Source organism: Tasmannia lanceolata, unplaced genomic scaffold, assembly GCF_043159265.1.
Source record: "Tasmannia lanceolata isolate RefF3 unplaced genomic scaffold, GAP_Taslan_0.1 ptg000025l, whole genome shotgun sequence".
NCBI lineage: Eukaryota > Viridiplantae > Streptophyta > Magnoliopsida > Canellales > Winteraceae > Tasmannia > Tasmannia lanceolata.
The window spans coordinates 13501219-13526864 of NW_027518702.1; the positions used below are offsets into that span (position 1 = coordinate 13501219).

A 25646-nucleotide genomic window follows, 5' to 3' on the forward strand; every position below is an offset into this window, starting at 1 on the left:
TATGTTCTAATATAAGCCCAATAAGATAATGGACCGGTGTAGTGGGCCTATTTGGGCTAGAGTCTATTAACCTATTAAAACCCTAGTGTATCTATATATATATATAGGGGCTGGAGGCAACAAACTTGGTATTCCAAACTATATACATTGGGTGTAATGCTTCAAGCAACCTCTTGCTTGACCTAATTCCTCTAACATATGCTCCTTTTCATTGAGAAGCAACTTTCATGGCCAATGCACAAAAAACAAACACACACACAAATTATGTTGCTACCCACTGGCATTGAAAATCCTCATTATGTCATCAGCTATGTTTTGGGCATCTTCTGAAACGCCATCCAAGCCTCTTCTTGAAAGCCCTGCACAATAAAGACCATTCTTACCCTTCCAATGGTTAGGATACCTCTGTTTTGGCATTCCGTCTTTGCCAAGGAGGTCCTCATTCTGCATAAACATAAAACAAGCATATAAACACTTGAAATATCAAATATATATATATATATATATATATATATATATATATATAGGGAAAAGGTTTCTGAGGTATCGCTCACCCTGAGCAACCCACTAAATACACCATCTCCCATAGTTGTTTGACTCATCCAACCCATTCATTCTATAGGTTATGGTTAGGATTATGGTTATGGATATACATACACACGCACACGATTTGATTATTTAGGTAAAAATTTATAAATGGGATGGGAATCATGCCCATTGAATCCTTCCCACGTGAGTCAATAGGTCGATCTGATAGCGGGAGTTGTGGGCTACCGCCACATCATATTGATCTTGGCCGCTCGAGTCAGGATCATCATTATCGGGATGGCCTTGATCGAACCGATCTAGATTTCAGTTGGGACAAGTGTGGTCTTGCCCTAATCTTTTTTTTTTTGGGTAACCCACCATATCAACAGCCTTAATCACCCAAAATATTTGCATAATATTTAGGTTCGATACCTTAATCCATTCTCTTGCAGTGCTTCTGTAGCCCGTGGCAAAAATTATTGCATCGAATTGATGCAACTTTCTGTCTGCGAAAACCACTTCATCTTCCTTTATTTGAGTCAATACAGGTAGAACCTGTTCATCATAATCAAATGAAGTTATTTAGGCTTACATATACAATGTTATTATAACCATCAAAGGCAGATAAGCTTATATATGGAAAAAAAATTTAGAGATATCAAAAGAGATGCTATGTTTAATTGAGGATAGAAGATATGGGATATACAACGAATTTTGATGTAGGTTTGCATCTTATAATGTACCTGAATCTCTCTTGACTTGATCTTGTTCATGGTCCCAACATCTATAACTGGGGATGTGCCGGTGGTAGCTTTCAGATAGAACGGGCCTTTGGTGGGCCTAATGAGTCCATACTTGGACATATCTCCATACATCAAGTTTGTGAGCATGGAAACAAAGGCATCCACCATAAATAATGGCAAGTATTTCAGCATTATCATTCCCAAATGCACTATCTCTCTTGAGATCACATGCAACTGTATGCAATAAAACCATTAGAAGACCATATATTAGGATAAATAATTTTTAGAGCAAAACAAATAATAAAATCTGGGCTTTGTGGATCCCATAATACTAAGAGAAACAACAATATTCGAATGTCGTCGGGGCACCCGTTTACCTGTTTTTTTTCAAGGGTGCCTGTCAATCTGTCAATCTCTCTCTCTCTCTCTCTCTCTCTCTCTCTCTCTCTCTCTCTCTAACCAAGAGGAGAGAGAAAGACACATGGGGAGTCGATTTATCAATTCGGGGAGTCGATTTATCACTCTCCTATATATATATATATATATATATATATAGGGGGAGGTGCCAATGTTGTTTGGGTTATGTTCAAGGTTTTAAATTTTGGTTTCGGAGAGCGTTTCGGTCTTCGCCGAAACCAAAATTTTCGGCCAAAATCCCAAATTTCGTGCGAAATCCACAAAACCAGATAAATGAGTATTTTATTATGTAGAAAATTCAGGCAAAATTACTAAAATTTCGGTAATTTCGGCTAAAATTTTGGAAAAATAATAACTAATTAAAAAAATCTATCTTTTTGGGTGAAATTCCTCAAGGGCCCGTTTGGATACCTCAGATTTTGTATTTGGATTTGGAATTAAGTTTTTCAGTACAAAATGATTAGATCTCCCAGCTCATGTTGAGGGAGACAGAGAGTGAAGGGAGTAATTCCTACTGCAGGGGAGAGATTGAGGAGCCAAGAGGGTGAAGGAAACTGCCGGATCTGTGGATTTCCAATTTCTTATTTCCACAGGTTATTTGGAAATCTCATTTTTTTCAGTGTCAGTTGCTGAATTGGAAATAAAAGGATTTGATCAGGATTCAAATGTCTACGCAAAAAGCAAAAAGGGCTGCAAATGTGGGAATTCCAAATCAAAATCATCTTGGCATCCAAACGGGCCCTAAATTTCGGCCGAAATTTCGGGGAAAACAAAATTTCGAACGAAATATTGTAACGTTTTGTGTTTTACCAATTTCGGTTTCAGGCTTGACCGAAACCCGAAATTTCGGATTTCGGTCGAAATTTAAAACCTTGGTTCTGTTAGATAATGATTCTATAGGACCTAACATAGATACATTGCCCCCGGCGATCAATTGCAGTAGAAGAAACAAATAATAAAACCACTACAAGAAAACACTTCAAGGGGAAGGAAATCAAAGACTTCTAAATATTTACACGTACATAGAAACCAAAACCATGGAAGAAATGAGTTAACAACAAAGATTTACCGGACTGCGGATGACTAAGGAAGTCTTTGCTCCATAGTTTGAAAGATCAAAAGCTATTTCCATGCCAGAATTCCCCGACCCAACCACCAAAACAGACTTGTCATTGTATTTCTTACCTGACTTATACTCACTAGAATGCAAGACCTCCCCACTGAATGCATCCAAGCCTGGAACATCTGGGACAAAACCTTTACTATTTTCGCCTGTGGCGATGATCAGAAACCGGGCAATGTAATTCTCAACCTCGCCGGAATTAGTGTTCCTAGCCAATACACGCCATGTTCCGGCGGTCTCATCGAATGTCGCCGACTCTACCGACCGGCAGTATTTGGGACTAAGCCTGAAATGGGAGACATAGTTATCAAGGTATTTGATGAAGTTATTTCTAGGGATAAAGGTTGGGGTGTTGGGTGGGTGGGGCATGTGAGGGAGATGGCAGAATTGCTTGGCTAAGTTTAGGTTTTGGCGATGATAAGCCCTTTTCTTCCATAGAGAAACTGCGCAGTCTTCTCTTTCTAAGATAATGTTAGGTATGGAGAGAAGGTTCAGGCAAGCTGCGGTGGCCAACCCAGATGGCCCTGCTCCTACTATCACTACTTCCTTCTTCATTGTTTGTCTCTTTTTTGTCAAAGTAACGTCTCACTGTTCCTTCTTTTATAGGTAATTCCCAAAGCAATCCTCACCAAAGGCCAGTATCCTAGTCTTTAATTCTTTACTAAAACTGCCTGGAAGATATCTTTTAATTTTATATGGCCTTACCCATTTGTTCGAAGTTATATCTTCGTACTATTTTAGATCTTATATGTTGGAACCTATGAACCTATCCCATAATAGATTCATGAATTGACCAAATTATCCTTGGGTTGTTTGGAATGACTTATTCACCCTTTTGAAAATGGACAACCAATATCTATAATCACATCGTGCACATATAGTAATCTAGGCCGTTGAACAGTGGGGGTGCCACAACAGATCTTTGATGCATGGGAATCATGTCTGCTGGATCGGATTTACAAATGTAAGAACAAATATTTAAAAAGAAAAATATCAGTCCAAGAAATCAGATTGGCGTCACACTTCATGGTGGAGCAACACAGAGAAGAATTAAAGAGAAAAAAAATCAAACATGCGATGCGAGAGAAAGGGATGAGAGACGCTGAGAGATCTGATGAAAACATGCTTTCACAGAGGGATGGCTCACATTGACTTTGACGATTTTTTAATGGGTTTTCGATGATTAAAGATAACTCTAAAGAGTCCATGGTAAGATTTTAAGTGCAATAAAGAAACTAATATATTCCTAACCTTTTAAAGGAGTGTTTGTTTGATGGAAGTAACAACACCTATGGTTATCAAAAGATTTAAGGTTTCTTTTCTCTGAGTAGTCCCTGGTCTATAAAGAACAACTGCTGATTCCATGGATCTAAGCATAAGTGTTACGCCCTAAACCGTACCCACGGCGTAGGACACGACAACGTCGTATACCTGCAAAGAAATCTCCACAAGCATACAAGGCTACAAAGCGATAACAAAACCCATTCTTGGCAAACCACAACTAAAATATTAAAGGTCATAATGAATTAACATATCCACCTCAAATCTCAACTCTCACCAACCCTCATAAATAAAAATAAACAAATTAACATAGTCTTAAACAATTCTCAAAATACTCATTGTCTAACTAATCAAAAGAAATAATAATCTCCAGGTAATATCGATCCAGAAAATAATTAAACTTCTCCTTCCTCTTTCGCCCCACGAGAATCAAAATCTGAAAAATATTATAAACCACAGTCATTTGAAAGCTCAATAAGGTAGGTCAAAACTGAAGACTGAATATCTCATAAAGAGAGTTTGGGTATCATAATAGGCAATGGTGCATATCATATGAAAAAACCAAACAGAGGGTGCAATAATAGATTGCTTATCAGAAGGATTTTGAAAAATAATGGTTGTTTTCAAAAGTGTTCGCAAATGCATATGATAGATCGAGCTGATAGATTGAAAGGTATACCATTGAGTGGGCCCAGCGGGTAATTGATGTCCCAACACGGTAAATGAGGATTGGAGGAAGGACGTACACATTGGATGGTGATTAGGAGTATGTTGATCTGATGGTCCTGGTGGGGCCACTTGCCTAATGCGATCGTAGTTGGACTACATGTGTGAAATTGCAGTGGGGACCATTGTGGGTTTTGCATGATTGGCCATCATATCCTTGCATGAATCCCACTCATGACTCGCTTGACCCATATGGATCGTGGGACAATCTAGGTACTGGATTTGATCGTTTACATGGATGGATTAGATACCCCGTATGAGATACAGGGAGGAGGCAAACCATACATGTGGTGTGTACTGTTTTATTAGAGGAGATACACCATAGTTATGGTGCGTGCATGTTTAATTAACATGTGCTTAATTAACACTTAATCCCTATTGGATCGTAGTCAAGTGAAATCCTTTTGGCTAGTTTGTATCTTGATTCCTATTTGTTGGAATTAAAAAGGAGAGAGAGATTTAAATTCGAAAAGGTTTCTAATTTTCAAAAGAGTTCTAGTTGTATTTGGAAAGTAAGTAATAAGGAAAAATTATTTTCTACAAAGAAGGGGATAGAGGGCTGGACGTTGGAACTCTATTATAAACGTCCAACCTCTCTCCCTCCCTAAAATTCGCTCTCTCTCTCTCTCTCTCTCTCTCGTTCTTTGAGTAAGAAGCCCAAAAGGATTTCAGTTCTAGTCTTGGATTGTATCTCAGAAGTTTCCTCAACCTCCTTTTATCCATGCAATGAGTGGAGCAACTACTATTTCCTCAATAAGGTAATGTTATTTCCCTTTTACCATCCATTCCACCCCCTTTGGCTTGTCTTTTCCTGATAAGGACTTCATTTTAAAGAAAAGACAAACAAATGAGGGTGGAAATTAAATGTAGTCAATTTATATAAAAGGACAAACATAAGGGGTGTGAGTATTACTTCCTTTATTATTATCATTGTTGATACTGGTGGGATGTGCATAAAGTGAGAATGTAATGTCCTCTTCTCATGTGGGTTTGCGACAAGAAACTAAATTAGAGGTAAATTACCCTATACTTTTTATCAAGGTGTTATATATATTAATACACATAATTCTCTTATACATTTTCTATTGTAGATTGATGGGAGGAAGAATAGTAGTAGTTGTTGCCATTAGAAAAAAAAAAAAATAGTAGTAGTTGTTAAGGAGTTAATTTTTAGGGAGTAATGGTGACCAACACTTATGTTCCATTTTGCAGCTCCATGTTTTTTCTTGGAGGTGGAAAGGGCAGATAGTCTGCCTATGTATGCATGCATCTACGAGCATCTGTGCTAGTGGTGCAACTCGGGCCAACTTTTGGGAATTCAGATTGAGATTTCGCCATAAAATCGGCCCGAGTTATGTGTCAAGAAGCACATCACACAGATGTCATAAAACAATAAATTATCATTAAATAACAGCTTCAAAACAGAACCGAATTTTAGGGCATACAATAACAGTCTATGCAATATCGATATATTCATCTATTTGATACCATTGATCATTGCATGGGTTTGGGCCCTTCCCAGTTTCAGGTTAATCTTAGCAAAAGATTTATGGTGGGGATGGAAAGAAGTTTGTTTCAGCTAGGCACAAAGAAAGATCATTACTTACTCTTGGGACCCACCTTTGCAGGGTTATTTTAAGCTGAAGTTTGATGGGTCGAGCTTGTATGATCCAGTGCCAGAATGAGTACGAGCTCTCCTTTGTGATTATGGTGGCGTCACTTGTGGGCCTTAACAGGCCCAATGGGATTGGAAAGTACACTAATGATGCGAAGGTAAGATCTGTCCTTCGCATAAATTTGATAGATGATGATAACATCCTAGATCAAAGTTATAGTGGAAGGGGATTCTCTCTATGTGACAAAATGATTGAATGGTTGTCTCCCCCATCCTCGGCAATTCTCAGCATGGTTTGATGAGATCAAGGATAGAGTAAGGGATCTTCCATCATCTAAGATGGGTGAAGAGCGAAGCGGATAGGCTATCGAGGGAGGGAGCCTAGGGGATATTGGTGTTGTTTGATTTTCTCCCCTTTGATGTATCTTCAATGTTCCTTTTGAAATTCTTTTCTTGATTTGTAGATCGATCATCTTGATCCCTGGGCTGATCCACCAGTTCTTTGATTTAATTCAATTCTTTATCATTAAAAAATAGCAGCAAATAAAAGACTTATTTTTACTCCCATAACAAAATTTTGCAATATATATTTGATACTCACATAACAAGAGAACGCATTCCACTCTGTATATGCTGATTTTCTTTTAGGCAAACCGTCAGTCATGCCCAATGCAAAAACTACAATATATCCGCAGGGGCGATGGAACATGAAAGGGAAGGGGGACAATTGCCCCCCTTAAGTTTTTGGGAAAAAAAATATATGAGGAAGTCTAGCGTTTCGGGACTCTATTGGCCAATAGGGAAGGGGGACAATATGAAGCTATTCGGAACTCTATTGGCCATAATGTGCCCTGCTGGCTTTCCCTTCTAAAACTGCAATTAATACATCGGCAAAAAAATCGCCCATCTTCTCTTGACGCTAAAACTGACAGGCTGGCATTGATTTTGAAATAAATCATTCTCTTAAATACCATCAATAGAATCCTAAATAGTCGGCATTTTCCTCACAATCCAAACCGTTGATTTGTTGCGCCCTTGCCCATAAAATCATCTCCATTAGATGATCCTAACTCTTCAATCTATAGATATTTCTAAATGTAATTTATCTGCATATTAGAGGGTTAGGATAATCCTATGGAGATGATTTTTTCACCTGTGATTCCTAAATCAAAGTGTACTAATAGGACACACGCGGAATCTAATATTTGCACTCCATTTAATTGAAAGGTCTCAGATCCTTTGAGAGACATCTTTCAGAGAGGGAGATTATATGATGGCTGGTCATGTATGAGGGTGCAGCCCAGGCCCACATTATTTGGGTGATCCAAACCGTTCATTTGTTGGGCCCTAATGTATATAAGATGTGCCCCAAAATATCGTCTCCATTGGATGATCCTAACCCTCCAATTTATGAAGGTTTAAAATTGACGGTACAATATAGAAATCTGAACATAACAGAGTGTGAGGGTTCTGATGAACAGTATGGAGAAATGTTTTTGGGATACACCCTATCTACATCTACGTAAGGCCCAAAAATTAATGGTTTGGATCAGCCAAACGATGCGGGGCAGCCACCATATATAATCTCGTTAGAGAGAGGGGTTTTTTTGTTGACTCAAATAAACCCCAACAAGTTGACATGTGATAACATAGAAGTCTCAAGTAACTATATTTACTCTATCAATGTCCGTCAAGAATAACGCTATAATGAGAAAGGCTCATTAAAGAATGGAGCATGGCCGACTATTTTGCCTGGTTTTTTTGCCGATGTATTAATCGTAGTTAGAGAAGGGCAAACCAACAATGCGTATTATGGCCTATAGAATCCCGAGTACAAAATAAGTTTAAAATTTTAATTTTACCATTTTTATATCCCTTCCTTCTAAAAAATATCTTTTTCTCTTCCCAAGTGAGGGTTTTTCCGTTCCTTTTAAAAAAATATGCCCCCCTTTTAGGGATATAAAAGGGATATAACAATGAGCATATGACGGTTTTTTTTTGGAAACTATAATAGTGCTTTCTTTTGTTTGAAGAAAAAAAATTACTATAATTTTTGCCCTCCTTGTGCAAAATTTCTGGCATCGCCCCTGTATATCTGTATGTATTTGTCCTCTCCCACGGTCGACACACACATTTGTGTGTATATTGTTGGAAAATAATTCAAAACGGCGAATTTGCATGTGGGCCCACACAAGCCTAAGCAAGTCAGTTTTAACTTTTAACGTTATTCTAGAGTCGGTGGTGTAAGAGTCTTGTTTTATGCGTATTCATTAAGTTACTATTATCTACTAGAAAGTGAGTAGCTATTTTATAGGGACAGGTGTTTTGCGGAGCCAAGGTGGGTCCAGGAGGGGCAATTCCTGAAAATTGGGAAATTTTTAAAAGCCTTTTTTGGTAAATCCCAGGATTCTTATCCGTGAAGTGAGTTTTATTAAGCATTTTTTTCGTAAACACCTATATTATAGCATTTTTTTTTCTCAACCCCCCCCCCCCCTGCCCCTGCTACGACATTTGCACATTTAGATGCTACTACTGCACTATCAAGAGGATTAGCTGCCAAAGGTATCTATCCAGCAGTAGATCCTTTAGATTCAACGTCTCTCTCTCTCTCTCTCTCTCTCTCTCTCTCTCTCTCAACAACAAAATATCTTAGAAATTTGAGGGCCAAAAGCGGAAATAATTGAGATTTTATATTGTGGGACGGTATGTGTTTTTCAAAAAGGACTGTACCCAATTTCATGGGATGATCCAAATCGTTCATTTGTTTGGCCACAATGTAAATAGTTTGTGCCCCATAAATCATTTTCATAGGATGATCCTAACCCGCCTATCTAAAAGGGACAACCTCTACAGATCAAAGGGTAAGGATCATCATATGGAAATGAGTTTTGGGGCACAACCTATCTATGGTTGAGCCCAACAAATGAACGGTTTTGGATCATTCCATGAAGTGGGCTGTACAGTCCTTTTTGTTAAATGGTGGACCATACATCCCAACACAAAACTCATAACTGAGATAGGTAATTAATGAAATTTTATATGTTGTCTGCAAGTGAAGTCCAATGTTCTTCAAAAACTATTGTGTGGCACTGTGGCCCACTTCATAGGATGATTCAAATAGTTTATTTGTTAGGCCACAATGTAATAGGCTGCACTCGTTGAATCTTCTCCATAGGATGATACTAAACCCCCAATCCACAATGTGATTGCTAGCTTCATAGGATCATCTTATGGAGATTATTTATGCGTTGCAGCCAATTTATGTTGTGGCCCAACAAATGAATGGTTTGGATCATCCTATTAAGTGGACTCAGTACTTTTTGAAAAATATTGGACTACATGTGTGGGCAACATATAAAATTTGGAGAATTATTTGGGATCTTTTTTTTCTTGGGCTATGCTATGCATGCTTGTGAATTAGTAGGCTCTGTCCATCATAACATGAGGTGTAAATATTGGGCCCTATTATATCAAAATATGAGGTTTCAATTTTGGGCTCCACCTTATGCATGGGATAGGGGGAGATGGTGGGCCCACCAATAAAAATTTGAAGTCTAAAATGGTGGGCTCTAACATGCTATAACGCCATTCTTTGACCCCGTGAAGCAAATTCCTGGCTCCGTCCCTGGGTGTTTATCTTTTAGGGTCAAGTTGAGTTTTAGAATTTGACTAGGTTTGTGAAACATGGAATCGTGCACTTACTGTTGAATGTGTGCAAGATCTATTTAAAGGGCCGATTGTCATTATTTTGGTGTGAGACGAATGAATATTAAGAAAAAAGTGCTGTTTGCTTCTGTTCAACAGTGAAACCTCCTTTGTTATTCTTTGTTTCTTATTATTTCTAGTTCTTATATTCCTACATATATCGATAGATTTTATTTATATACATAAATAGCAACTCTTGTTGTATTGTTACTCATTGGCACTGAAAATCCTCTTTATGTCATCAACTATGTTTTGGGCATCTTCTGAAACCCCAGCTAACCCTCTTCTTGAAAATCCTGCACAGTAAAGACCATTCTTCCCCTTCCAATGGTTGGGATACCTCTCTTTAGGCATTCCGTCTTTGCCAAGGAGGTAGTCCTCATCCTGCATAAATAGAAAAACAATCATATAAATGCTTGAAAGATTAGAGATAGATATAGATAAATTGATATCGGGGAGAGATAAATCGACCCCCCAGGTGTCTTTCTCTCTCCTCTAGGGAGAGGAGAGAGAAAGACACCTGGGGGGTCGATTTAAGATATTTGGGAGTCGATTTATCACTGCCCTTGATATTATATGTGTGTGTGTGTGTGGGGGGGGGGGGGGGGGGGGGGGGGGGCATGGTTTAAAATTTAGGATTTTGGTTGAAGCCGACACCGAAATCAGATAAACCCGAAATGGTATTTTATTTCGTCTGAAATTTTGGAATTTCGGTCAAAATTTCTTTTTTCCTTTTTTTTTTTCGAAATTTCAATCGAAAACCTGTTTTTTTAATTAATTTAATATTTTATCGAAATTTTGGCCGAAATTTGGTATAAAATACAATAGTGTTTTTAATGTTTCGCCGGATTTCGGCTGAAATTTCAAAATTAAATTTAGGTTGAAATCTCGATTTCGGTGGGGTCCGAAACCGGTATCGAAACCGAAATTTGAAACCATGGGGGGAGTGATTGTGCTCGGTCGAGCAGACAAGCTTATCTACTCGGTCGGGCAAAAAACAGTGGGGGGGCTCACATTGTTTGGTGATCCAAAGCATTCATTTGATGGGCCCTGCATAGATAGGGAGCGCGGCGTGCCCAAAAAACCAGCTCCATAAGAGCATTTTAACCCTTCAAATTAGGGATTTGCTAGGGACCATCGCAAAAGGCATTTCGCAGATGGTCTGTCGCATGTCAGACTAGCCACAGAGGCTCACTTTTCAACAGATTTTGTCATCATTCACGAGGTGGCTGGTCTGACATGCGACGGACCATTTGCGAAATGCCTTCTGCAATGGTCCCTAGCAAATCCCCTATATAGTGGGTCACCACTTGATCTTGCTCTATTGAATCAGTATCGTCCAGACGATTATGATCAAACTGACCTAGATTTCAGTTGGTCACATGCGTGGTCTTGCCCTAATGTTTTTTAGGTAACCCACAAAATCAATGGCCATAACACAGCAAATATTTTCATAAGATAAATATTTAGGTTCAATACCTTAATCCATTCTTTTGCAGTGCTTCTGTAGCCTGTGGCAAAAATTATTGTGTCAAATTGATGCAACTTTCCATCTGCAAAAACTGCTTCGTCTCCCTTTAGTCTTATCAATGCAGGAAGAACCTATTCATCAACATCCTTATCATCATCAAATGAAGAAAAATCCATAATAGGCAACAATTGTTGGAATGAAACCAACGAGGTTGGAGGGAGAAGATGTGTTTCAAGAGAAGAAGATTGTTCTCTTGATCTCAAACACACAAAGAAAGTAACCCAAGTTGTTGTACTACTCAAAACCCTTCAAATTTCACTTAAAGAACTTACAAATGAAGAAGATACATAGTCTAAAACATAACCTACATTCCAAATCCGAATTTAATAAGACTTAACTAATTTTAGCTTCCCTAAGTACCACTAACACACTATCACATAAAAAGTAAATGAGGAGCACAATTCCAAAACACAAAACATAGTCCCTAGGCCATTAAATGCCACAATGGAGATTTCCAATGTGGTCAAGAATCTTCCAAGGTAAGAAGTCAAGTGGATAGATGATCATGATCTAGTGGTCAAGATTAATTTCCAACAACAATAGGCATCTTTGTATGCCGCCAAAGTTTATCCTTAGTTGCAAATAAGGTTACCTTTTCAGTTTTGTAGGGGCGCTTTGAGAAGTGATTCTTCTTGCAAATAAGGATACCTTTTCAGTTTTGTAGGGGCGCTTCGAGAAGCGATTCTTCAAGGATTCGTCACATTTATTGAGTTGAGTTGAGTTGAGTTGCAAAAAAGGTTACATTTTCAGTTTTGTAGCTTCGAGAAGCGATTCTTCAAGGATTCGTCACATTTATTTAGGGCTGCAACTCGAGCCGAGTTTTACCCGACCCGCATCGACCCAACCCGAAAATAGCCTGGGTTGGGTTCAGGTTTCATGGGTTTCGGGTCGAGCCGGGTTGAGCATTCAAAAGCCCGCATGAATCTCGGGTCGAGCCGGGTTTGAAGGGGCCCGACCCGACCCGAGTTACATAAGTATAGTATGTACATTTTTTTCTATTGTTAGTTAAAAGTTAAAAGTGAAAACCCACGCACCCACTGTTACTGTATGTGAGTGTAATTTCTGCTTCTATGAGTTGAGTTGATTCAAGTGTTTGATTCAACATTGTTTGATTGTAATTACAACATTGTTTGATTACAGCATTGTTTGATTCAAGTGTGATGTGAGTGTAATTACATCATTGTTTGATTCAAGTGTAATGTGAGGGTAATTTCTGCTTCTATGAGTTGAGTTGCCTTGCCAAACAAGAATTTTCCTTAAAAAATTGCGTCAACGTGAAAAAATCCAAACCGACCCGAACCGACCCGAGATTTATCATGGGTAGGGCCGGGTTTGGGAATCGTGGGTTTTCCGAAAAAAAACCCGACCCGACCCGACCCGACTGGAGATATTTCTCGGGTTGGGTTGGGTTCTCCAAAACCCGACCCGCCCGACCCTTGTTGCAGCCCTACATTTATTGAGTTGAGTTGAGTTGCAAAAAAGTTTACTTTTTCAGTTTTGTAGGGGCGCTTCGAGAAGCGATACTTCAAGGATTCGCCACATTTATTGAGTTGAGTTGAGTTGAGTTGCAAAAAAGGTTACTTTTTCAGTTTTGTAGGGGCGCTTCGAGAAGCGATTCTTCAAGGATTCGTCACATTTATTGAGTTGAGTTGCAAATAGGTTACCTTTTCAGTTTTGTAGGGGCGCCTCTAGAAGGATTCTTCAAGGATTCGTCACATTTATTGAGTTGAGTTGAGTTGCAAAAAAGGGTACTTTTTCAGTTTTGTAGGGGCGCTTCTAGATGTGATTCTTCGAGGATTCGTAACATTTATTGTGTATATATTTTGTATTTTTTATTTGAGTTTACGGGGGGATGTCCCTCTCTTGAACTTTTATATGCCAATTAATACAATTTAAGGTGCCCGCCCTTTTCTAGATAAATTCTGGGCTTAAAAAAGGGTATGATAAATTCGCACCCCCCATAGGATAATTCACTCCTTTAACTTGAATTTACGTTAGAAAGCATTAAAGTCTGCCACACACATCCTCCTCTAACGTGAATTGATGCTTTTTGACGTCAATTCACATTAAAGAGGGTTGATAACCCCATGAAAGGTTATGAACACTTAATTTCAGTTATGTGTGTGGGTGTGTATAACCATTAATTGCATGAAAGGTTATGTACACTTAATTTCAGTTATGTTTCTGTCTTACAATGTACCTGAATATCAGCCGATTTGATCTTGTTCATGGTCCCAACATCTATTACAGGAGACCTACCACTGGTAGCTTTCAGATAGAACGGGCCTTCGTCGGGCGTATAGAGCCCGTACTTAGACATATCTCCATACTTTGATTTGGCGAGCATGCAAACCAAGGCATCCACCATAGAAAATGGCAAATATTTCAGCAATATCATTCCCAACTGCACCATTTCTCTAGATAGCACATGCAACTGCACGTAATAAAACCATTAGCAAGAACATATATTAAGGTAATTATTAAAGATGGATAAAAAAATTAAGCAAAAAAATGGGTTAACAACAAAGCATTACTGGATTCCGGACGACTATGGAGGTATTTGCTCCATAGTTTGATAGATCAAAAGCTATTTCCATGCCAGAATTCCCTGACCCAACAACCAAAACAGACTTGTCATTGTATTTCTTGCCTGACTTATACTCACTAGAATGCAAGACCTCCCCACTGAATGTATCCAAGCCTGGAACATCTGGGACAAAACCTTTACTATTTTCACCCGTGGCAATGATCAGAAACCTTCCAATGTACTCCTCCACCTCGTCGGAATTAGTGTTCCTAGCCATTATACACCATTTTCCGATGGTCTCATCGAATGTCGCGGACTCGACAGAGGTGCAGTATATTGGACTGAGCCTAAAATGGGAGACATTGACTTTTAGTGATAAAGGTTGGGGTGGTGGGTGGGTGGAGCATGTGAGGGAGATGGCAGAATTCCTTGGCTAAGTGTAGGTTTAGGCGATCATAAGCCTTTTTCTTCCATAAAGAACCTGAACAGTCTTCTCTTTCTAAGATAATGTTAGGTATGGAGAGAAGGTTTAGGCAAGCTGATACTGCTAACCCAGATGGACCTGCTCCTACTATCACTACTCCCTTCTTCATTGTTGGTCTCTTTTTGTCAAACCAACGCCTCTTTGTTGTATTATATAGCAAATCCTCATTATAGGCCACGCTTAGATTATAAAAAATATATTTCTAGAGGAAAAAAAATAGAAATTTTTTATCTCCGCGATATAGAAGAAAATTTTATAGTTATGGATTATTTAGAGAGATATCATTATAAATTGATTGTCCCTCTATATAAAACTTGAACCCCTCTAGTTCATGTAATCGATGATAAACTTTTGAAAAGTTTTTCTTTTCCAGACCTTTCTAGGAAATTCGTGGAAGGGAAAATTGCCAATGGGAGACATCAAAATACGAGAATTGCCAATGGGAGATACACTTTTGAAAAATTGTTAAGGAGGGTTGATAACCCCATTTTGAGAGTTTGATAACCCCATTTAGAGGGTTGATAAACCCCTTTTAGAGACTTGATAACCCCATTTCGTCCTTCTCTAACAATTTTCAAAAGTGTCCCCCGTTGCTATTCTTGTATTTTGGCGTCCACCCTTTGGCAATTTTTCCTTCATGCAATGCAAATAGGGTTTGAGAATGTTTTTTTTTTTTTTTTTTTTGAAGAAATTTAATATTTGAATTATAGCAACGAAAATAATCAGTCTCTAAAAATTCACCTTCGCTGAGGCGACGTTTTTGTCTGTTGTCATTTCTTTTGTGGTGATGGAATTAAACTGTCACCAATTAGAAAAATATATTTAAAAAAAAAATTGGCCACAAAAAAAATAGTAGCTAATAATTTATTTTTTTAAATATATTTTTACCTTTTGTTGGTGTAGGAGAGATCTTTAAACCCTACAAGATAAATCATTGTAAGTATAGTGATATAAATATTAATTATAAATAAAAATTCATATAAACACGGCCGTTTGGATATGCGGATTTTAGAATCCAGGTTTTTAGTTTGAAAACAATGTAAAAGAGGGTTCATGATCAAGCTGTTGGGTGCTGTCCTGGCAGCGTTTCTTAGATTTTAAGCAAGAAAATCAGGTTTTAAAATTCTCTCCTGCAACCTGAGATTTCTAAAACCTGGAAAATGGGAGGATCTTCTACTCTCTCGCCGATGGAAAGAAGGGAGAGAAGTTAAAAAATGAGTCAAAAACAACGGCTGGTCCGCTTCTTCTCGTCTCTAAACCCTAACTCCCATTCAGGCCGAACCTAAACCTGTGCTCCCTCCCCCCCACCCCCCGCACGCGGGGACCGCTCGGATCCCACAAGTGAATAGAAAGTTAGATCTACAGTGGATCTCACCTGAATCACCCCATCTATCCTCCTGAGGAGAAGTTTGGTTTCAAACTCCGGTTCGAACAGGAGGAGTACGCCATTCTGACCTATTATTGATAGGGATTTGGCCGATGCTGAAGATAGCTTGCTTACCAAGCCACCCACCGGAGAAGTTAGTCGCCAGAAGAGTGTTGCCAGAAAGAAGCGACGAGTAAGCGAAGCTGTCATAGAAGCTTTGCTTCCCCCTGTAGTCGTAGTACTTGGCTCGTCGCTACTTTGATTCAAAGGTAACCAACAGTTACTGACTTTCTCCGGTTTTCTCAACCGTAACCATTTGTCATTCCGATTACTTCATCCACAAACCCTTTTGTATTATTTCAATAGCAGTACGCTCTAACAAAAAAAAGTAAAGGATAAGCTTGCATTCTAGAAGCGGTAGCTTCCCGCCTCCTTCATTCCTACTGCCTCCTTCAGTGAGAAGTTCGCTTCCCAATGGAAGGTCTACTCAGCAAATGTACAAAGTGGACCGCTGTTTGAGGGTCGCATACCTGCTAGACGTAGCCGCCGGTTGGTTGACCCTCTTCTTCCCATTCGGGTTGGGAATGGGAAGAAGAGGGTCAATCTCCATCCTGAGACTTCTAAAACCTGGAAACATGGGACAATCTCCAACTCTCTTTATTTTTCTTGGATTTTAAGTAAGAAATCTAGGTTTTAGAATTCTATCCCCCATCCTGAGACTTCTAAAACCTAGAAACATGGGACAATCTCCAGCTCTCTTTATTTCGAAAAGAAGGGCGAGAAATCAGAAAATGACGGCCGGTCCTCTTTCTTCTCTAGTCTCCTATCTACAATTTTGAGGAAATTCAAGATTCTAAAATCCGCGTATCCAAACGGCCCCTAATTACCTCATCACCAACTTGATTTAATTACCTCATCGCCAACTTGATCAGCTCTGGTCCTCTTTGAAGGTTAAGGTGAAGGTGGAGCCGTGTAATTACAAGGATGTGCCTAAACATTTGCAAAAGAACATTAAATATGATAACACACTGATAAATTTACAAAAACAATTATACATAATACAACTTTCCTACATGTCCATCAAGTGCCACCGTGGCACATCTGACTCACCCCGCGGATGGTCACTTTAAACTCAATAACCGATTCTTCTCAGCCAATTAAGAACCCAAGTTGAACTGAAACCCACCTCTTTAACAGACCATCCTTGATCTTCCTTAACCACCAACTTCTTGAATTCTTTTCCAAGAATCACCCCTTATGTGCTAACCGATTATCCCATTTAATAACCATCCCTTCACCCTTTCCTTTTCCTTTGTAACCTCGAAAAGCCATGTTGCAATGCCCACATAGCCACTTTAAACCTAATCTCCCATAATATCACAAAGCATCACAAGAAAAAAAAGACTGAAAAAAAAATATATGGATTTTACACCATGACTTGATTGATGCATTTCCTTTAATCTAACATGATTTTACATTCAAAACCTCAGGGCAACAACCCTCTCAAGAAAAAAAAAATCGAACAGAGGCATTGAAGAAAAGAGAGGGCGAAAAAGAAACAAAAACGAACAGCAGAAATAATACAGCTGCGGCAACACCGGAGTACTTAAAATACAAACTGAAATTATGAATTAAGAAGAGAGGGAATAGAAGAAACCCAATGTAGGAAGAATGTTGGGGCGAAAGCTAAGCCGTGGACGATCCTGCTGTTTCCTTGGGTCGCCACAAGCCTTTCTGCACGCAGAGTAAACCCTCCTTGTCCTTGGAGTAAGTCAAGCGAATCTCCCATTGCATAGACCTTGCCATGTTTTCCACTTCATTGATGGTCTCGACATTATCACGTACAATGAGCTTCCCTTCGGGCCTCAGTAACCGATCTACCTCAGCAACCACCGATACTAACTTGCACCTGTTGCAACAAAAACATTAAGCTTAGGATATAGCAAACATCAAAAAGAACAATTCATGAGTTCTACTCAATATTTTAATCAATTCGAAGATTTTAATTTTATTTTTAAACAATAATGCGGTTATAATCATAGTTTAAAATTTTGGCCGAAACAAAATTTTGGCCAAACAAGTCGTTTAGGAAGAAATATTTTGGTTTCGGCCAAGGCCGAAATGAGATTCACTATGAAACGGAATTTTACAAGATTTTGCAAAATTTCAACTGAAAATTTATTTTCACAAACTTTGCATCGAAATTGTAAAGATCTCCACTGAAATTGCTGAAATTTCCACCGAAATTTTAGACATTTTCACGAAAATTTTAAAAATAACAAAATTATTAACCTAATTTTACATGATTTCGGCTGAAATTTCCACCGAAACCGAAATATTTCAATTTCAGTGTTGGCCGAAACCGAAATTTAAAACCTTGGCTATAATAAGTAGAGAAAACGGTTTCTACACACAAGTGTCGATAAGTTATCTACACAGTAGCTTAAAATACAGTGGGGCCCACATTGTTTGGGTGATCCAAAGCATTCATTTGATGGGCCCTCACATAGATAGGATGTGCCCAAAAAATCAGCTTCATAGGATCATCCTAACCCTTGGAACCGTGGAGGCAAAAAATGCCAAGGCAAAAAATGGACAGATTTGTGAAGGTTTATACACGTCCATTTTACCTCCACAAATCGTACGGTTGGGATGATCCTATCGATCTGATTTTTTGTGGACACCCTACCTATGTGACGGTCAATCAAATGAATGGTTTGGATCACCCAGACAATATGCCCTCTACTATATTTTAAGCTAGTGTGTAGATAACTTATCTACACTTGTGTGTAGAAACCGTTTTCTCTAAGTAGTAATATATTGAAATTTTTAATAGATTAAGTGGATAAAATATTTTATTTCCATTTAAGAAACTTTATTCAGATGGGTAAAACTCAAACCATCCAGTAATTGTAAAGTTGTGGTGGTAAACTAAACTCAACTCAACTAAGCCTTTGTCCCAAACTAGTTGGGGTCAACTAATGAATCCTTTAGAAAATTTTCATGAAGAAACAGATAAAAGAGATAAAATAAAAAAATAAAAAAACAGATAAAAGAGATTTAGAAGTGTCTCAAAGAATCCTGAAGTATTGGAATCCGAGATGTTTCCGACACAGGTACTTTGCCCATTTAGAAGAATCCATGTAACATTGTAAGCAACGAATATTACGAACCTCTTTTTGAGTTTGGAGAAGAGATGATCGGCATGGAGAAGGTCGTAGGTTCTAGGGTAAGAACTGAACGATTCACACCAGTCATGATACATTCCAAACAAACCACGTTCAAAAATTATTGGAAGTGTGTCTGGTGCATCAATTGAGACCACGTTCATGACCCAGACACTCAAATCTCTCAAAGCTGCCGCAAAACTGCAAAACAGCCATGGGAACAGTATGAGTAATAGATATTAGAGTACACCAGTCATTGATAATAGGATACAGTAGTAAACAAAACAAAAATCATATTTCATCAATACCCAATTGAAGAAAGCTACTCCATCATCAAAATCTTTGCAGTTGGAACATTTCTTCAAAAGTATATCGTCGTAGCGATTCACAAATTAGAGTATCATTTGTTGATTGTAATCAGCTACATTATTTTGAAAGGTAAAGTCTGAACTAGCAAGAAACTTCTAACCGAGTGTGAATTTGAGGGCACACATGCAGTATAAATGGCCTGAAAACTCATGCTCCTAGCCGTGATATTACTCAGGGATTTGCTAATGATTTTCGCAGAAAGGATTTTTGCGGTGCCTGCTGCAGGTGAGAGCAGCCACACAGCCTCACTTTTCAGCAGATTTTGTCCTATTCATTTAATTCATCTGAGGCTCTCTCATGTAGCAGCCACCCACGTACGTAATGCCTTTCTCTGAAAGTCCCTAGCAAATCCCTATTGCTTATATAATAAATAAATAGAGAACCATAACTAGATGCATAATTTGCAAATGTTTGATCATTATCAAACCAAATAGGTGATATTTTGTACGGAGCAACATCAGCATAAGGAAAGAAAGTTCTTTGCTTACCCTCCATAGACGGATCTCATATCCATGACATTCCTCACATTGGACCAGCTGATTCCCAACCCATTAAGATAAGACTTGCTCACAACATGCTTCCAATGCTCGTAGTCTGACAAGAAATCCTCTGGGGCAGGTTTCCCATAAACTCCAACCTGAGAATCATTCAACCAATATGGTGTTTTATCCATCCTTAGTGGCCATTGCTCTGGCCACTTTGACCCTCGCTCACCCACACCTTCTGGTATCCTGTGCATACATGCTTGTAGTGGGATGTTCCTGTACAACCAGATACCATTTCCAGAAAGTTTTAACCATCTAAAAGAATTGATTTTTTTTTTAAATGAGCCATCTAAAAGAATTGATAAACAGTTTAAAAAAACTTTAATCTAGTTATAAACAAAAAACTACCAGGCTGCATTTGGATCATCAGTTTCTGAGCATAGAGGAGGATCATTCTCCGATCTTTTTTGATAGCAATCGTTGGAAGAAGGTTTCTTAAAAATTGCCGCACCGACTTCGTTCACTCGATCCCTTTTAACCGTCACCATCTCCCAGCACATGGACTTTGTTAGTTTAGACATAGCTGCCATTAATTGACACAAAAAACACATTTTAGGACTTAATCCAAACCATGCAAAATCTCTCACCCAAACAATAAATCCAGTGAACCAATACCATTCCAGATCTCAACATCTTCGTCCAGCTTTTGGTAAACTGGAGTAGCAGACCACACAAAGTAACCACCAGGTCGCAAAACACGATTTAGCTCTAAAAGAAGCTTACCACCTGCAAGTTCAAACCTATAATGAATTCCCGAAACAAAGTTTTTTGTAGCAAGAGGGTGCTTCATAAAGACTAACTCTATGAAAGGAATTCACTAGACGGATAATACCTTCAATATGCCAAGGGACCCTACAGCGAGCACAATGAACAACATCAAAGACCTTGCCAGGAAAGGGTAGTCTCTTGGTGCCCATCACAGCTGATATAGCTGGTATTCCCCTTTCAAGTGCAAATTGCACTTGGGCTTCATGTTCATCCTTGGGAGCAAATGACATGGTAAGGACATCTCTATCAAAGAGATAGCCTCCAAAGCTGGCCACCCCACACCCAACATCCAATACCACACGGCTTTGTTTCCCCCATGCTATATCAGGCTGAACCTGCAACAAAAATTACGTATATTCATGTTAATCATTTATTTTTATAAAACCGTGTTGCTTAAAATTCCACCAATCATCAATGTCTTCATGAGTTAAAAACCTAATCCAGTTAGGCAGTAGCCGCAATACAGGGTCAAAATTCGGTACGTATTAGATGATCGGGGAAAGAAAGAGGTCAATATTGTAAACATGTTTGCAGGTGCATTGACATTAAGAAAAACGTTACTTCAGTTGGTAAATATTTTTAGTATACTATCTGACCAAGAATTGAGCTTTAAAAATATGTTTCCATGGGAAACATGGATATATGCGGTGTAAACATTTAAAATTAGGGGTGCAACAAGAGTCAGGTTGGGTCAGGTCAGGGGCAGAGCCAGGAATTTACAGTTGGGGGGGCCGGACTAATTTACACTGTTCTCCATTAGTCATTGGGGGGGCCATGGCCACTAAACTAGCTAGGAATGCATGCATAACCATACACCATAAAAAGGAATTTTGCATGTCATTGGGGGGCCATGGCCCCCCTCAAGCTATATGTGCCTCCGCCCCTAGGTCGGGTTGAGGCCAACCCGAACCTGAACCGAGGAACCATTTACTCAATCCGAACCCAACCCGAGTTGCAACCCGACGAGGTTCGACCCGACCCGACCCAAGGAACCTTTTTTCAACCCAAAACCGACCCAAGTTCAACTAGACCCAACCTGACTTTTTAATCTTAGTAAAAAAAAATGATTAAAAATGTTGGATTTCACTCAGGTCGGGTTGCCCAAGCCCTCAACTCGAACCCGACCCAAACTCAACCCGGGTTGGGAAATCTCAACCTGAACCCAAACTCAACCCAACCCGAGTTGCATCCCTATTTAAAATGAATAGGACTACCTTATGCTATCTTGCATTATATGTATCCACATCCATAAATGGATCTTTTATTTTTTATTTTGAGGTATGTCTTCAAAGAAACAAAACGCTGCAAAATTATAAAGTGAAAATTTTCATGCCATAAAAAAGGGGGAAAAAGATAATAGGGAGAACAAAAAAAGAACCTAAAATGATTTATACGCTGCAAATCTGCAACTAAAATAACCAATAAAATAAATAATAAAATGAAATCCCAAAAAGGTAATCAAGAGACAGAAAGCTTTGAAGCAATCACCTCCTGAATGAAATCAATGTAATGCAGAGCACCATGCTTAAACTGTGTTCCACCACCAGGGAAAGTGAGGTACTCCCCTGTAACTTTCACCCAATTCTGATGTCCTTTTACAACTGCAAGCTTGGTGTGAGGAACATTGAAGTACCATATCTGCAGAATGCTAACAATTAAATCTGATCATAACTACAAAAACTACATAAGAGATTTTGCAGTTGGATGAAAAAGAGTAAACAAATGGTATACCTTATCCCTGCTGATGGGCCACTTGGTTGATTGTTTGTAACCTTCGGGAAGGGGAACAAGGCAGGTCGGGCCTTCTTTGGGGCAGTGCCTCTCTCGATGTTCATAATGCTTAGTACTCGGAAGCTTCCTGATAGCTTCCTCATTGTCAAGACAAGGAATATAATCTGGCCCAGCAGTGACATTACAAAGTTTCCAACTGTACCCATAATTATTCCCATCTTTGGCTACAGATTGCTCATTCACATTTTGACCCTTTGAAGACTCTTGTGCTTCTTTTTCATTCTTTGACTCCACAGCCTGAGTGGAAAAGGCGCCGTTTTGTGTATTAGTCTCATTCAGAATCTCAGACTGGGCCCCGTCAGGAAACACCTCACTTGAAACCTGGTCCTTCGACTGGTCCCCTGCTTTGCCCTCAACAGAACTTTGTTCGGATTCATTGCCTTGATTTTGTTCCACCTTCTCCTCTATCTGACCTTCCGATTTTTCATCTTGTGTTGTTTCACCAGAACTCTCTCCTGAGTCAGATTTCTTCTCACTCTCAGATACTTTCTCCTGACTATCTGATTGCTTATTTGCATTTGCTTCACCACCTTCTGTATTTGTTTCTCCACCATCAGAATTCACCTCGCCACCCCCCATATTTTTTTCTCCGCCATCTGAATTCACCTCACCGCCTCCCATATTTGTTTCTCCGCCATCAGTCTTCTCATCCCCATCATTTCCAGTCTGATTTTCAGATTTATCATCTGACCCATTCTTTGTATCCTCGCTCTCCTTCACAGAATTCTCTTCCCGAGTTTCCTCAATAGGATTCGTCTTTTCAGGTATATTCTGGTTTTGATTAACTTCAGAAATGGTTTCCTCTTGAGCCATGTTGGTGTTGGTGTCTCCTTTCATTACATCTTCAGGTACATCTCCTGAACTATCTTCGAATTGTCGAGCATCGTTCTCTGTCACTTGTTCTTTTATCTCAGACTTGGTCTCCTGAGAAGGCACATCTACATTTTGAACAGGAACTACGGATGATGATGTCATCATCCAAACGCCAACCAAGCAAAGGGCGACGAACACAACTAGGGTCACCGTCGAACAGTACGACGATGATGATCTCCTACTATCCATTCGTTGGCTTTTCCCAAACGCCATTATGATACATATAAATAACCGTCAAACTGTATCTATGAAGCAAAACAAGAAAACAGTCAGAATACCAAATCAATCCCAAAAGTGCCCTGTCCACCTTCATTGTCTACAAAAATACACAGATTCAACAGATCTAACAAAATTATGATTATGAGAACCAAATCAAGAACAAGCTGAGAAGCCACAAACTTTCTTGACGCCCAAGTAAGGAAAAAAAAAGGCCCCGAATACTAAAATTCCAGACAGATCGATGACCAAAATTAACTGATCTATGATAACAATTAGAAAAGCAAGGGAAGGGAAAAAACAAGCAGAGATAAATGATATTAGATACACTGATAAGACTGGCGAATAGATCTACAAGGATACTATAAAATGAAATAGAAACAATAATGACACAAGCAATCAATCCAAAAATTGTAAAACGGATCAAATAAGGAATTAAAAAAACAGAGACAAGCTCCGAACGAAGATCTGGAAAGGATAAACATCAACAAGCAGTTTCTCACTTCAAGATCTGCATCGAATTGAAATGAGATAAATAAATGTAGTAATTAATGGAATGAAAATCTATAAAATATATTATTTTAAGTTCTATTTTTTTTAGATCCGCATTGAATTGAAATAAGAGATAACAATAGTCGAATTAAAAACAAGATAATGCAACGAAAAGGCGAGATAATATACAAAAAATAACAAGCAATTTGAAGACAGAAAAAAAAAATAAGAAAAGGTGCAAAAAAGGAAAGATCTGTCAAGCTTATAACGGACAAAAAAAGCTCAGGACATTTTCAGCTGAAAAAATCAAAATTCAAAGAACAAAAGCAAAATCAAACACTCCAATCTTCACGGATCTGGAACATATCCGCACAAGAACACCTAAAAACAGAAAGATTCAGCATTGGAAAACAACAGATCGAAAGAAAGAACATCTTCCAGCTCAAGATTCTCTCGGATCTTATCCAAAACAGTCATATAATCCATACTTCTCAGCTGAAAAGAAACAAAAGCAAAAAATACTACAAAATTCGCAAAATCTACAACGAATTCACATAAAAAAAAAGGATTAACCACTTAATCCAGCTCAAACATCAAGCTTCTAAAGCAAAAACAAATCAATACCTTCAGATTCTCTCAGATCTAAATCAAAACAATCATATAAATCATATTTCTCAGCTAATTCAAAAAAAATTCTACGACAAACTCACAATATAAAAGGACAGGAAGGATCAAAGAAGCACTAAAGAGAAAAAGATTCAGAGTAACTAGAGCGGAGAGAGTGTCCGTACCTTTTTCAGCTCAGATCTGAAAATACGAGGGTTTTCTACTGCAGAGAGGAGATGTAAGAGAATTTAAGAAGAGAGAGAGAGAGTTTCATTGGTTTTATAATTTATTAATAAATGATGAAGAGACGGAGAGAGAGAGAGGGAGGGCCATACGAAGGCCGTCTTATTAGCAGAAGAAATGGGAAAGAGACAAACAGAGAGAGAGAGAGAGAGAGAGAGAGAGAGAGAGAAAGATTTGGAAAGACGGAACCTTAACGATAACACCGACAGAAAAACGAGCTGCAATAAATAAAGGGTGATGATAAATTCACGCTTCTGTAGGATAATTTGCACCACTTTTAACGTCAATTGTGGCGTACTTTAATGCCTTTTTGACGTTTACAAGGGGTGTGAATTATCCTACGTGGGTGCGAATTTATCATCGCTCTAAATAAAGAAAAGAAATGAGAAAACAATGAGTTGAAAATGAAACTCGAATGACTAAACTAGCCTTTCCATGCTCTCTTGCTTATTTCTTTTGGCTCCCTTTCTTCCCCGGGTTACCCTCGCAAAGTGTAGAAAGAGTAGGGGGTGGTCCGGGAGAGAGTGTAT

General features: G+C 38.8%; 2 protein-coding genes and 1 pseudogene across 3 annotated transcripts; all 3 read right to left on the reverse strand.

The window, feature by feature from the left end:
- Positions 1–270: 270 nt before the first annotated feature.
- On the reverse strand, positions 271–3366 carry LOC143857668 (putative indole-3-pyruvate monooxygenase YUCCA10). Its single transcript, XM_077368106.1, has 4 exons — positions 2758–3366; positions 1272–1505; positions 961–1083; positions 271–444 (listed from the first exon to the last, which is right to left on the reverse strand). Exons 1-4 carry the CDS (start codon positions 3364–3366, stop codon positions 271–273), a joined length of 1140 nt encoding a protein of 379 aa, XP_077224221.1.
- Positions 3367–10345: 6979 nt separating this feature from the next.
- LOC143857669 (putative indole-3-pyruvate monooxygenase YUCCA10) lies at positions 10346–14789 on the reverse strand (annotated as a pseudogene).
- Positions 14790–17451: 2662 nt separating this feature from the next.
- Positions 17452–25268, reverse strand: LOC143857540 (S-adenosyl-L-methionine-dependent methyltransferases superfamily protein). 2 transcript variants are annotated; one of them, XM_077368007.1, is made up of 9 exons: positions 25059–25268; positions 22627–23798; positions 22384–22533; positions 20960–21230; positions 20743–20853; positions 20476–20650; positions 20071–20343; positions 19220–19414; positions 17452–17955 (listed from the first exon to the last, which is right to left on the reverse strand). In XM_077368007.1, the coding sequence occupies exons 2-9, from the start codon at positions 23770–23772 to the stop codon at positions 17733–17735; spliced, it is 2544 nt and encodes an 847-aa protein (XP_077224122.1). In that variant the 5' UTR covers positions 23773–23798; positions 25059–25268; the 3' UTR covers positions 17452–17732. The 2 variants fall into 2 exon arrangements, with proteins under 2 accessions (XP_077224122.1, XP_077224121.1); XM_077368006.1 differs by having other exon boundaries at positions 22627–23804.
- Positions 25269–25646: the final 378 nt, after the last annotated feature.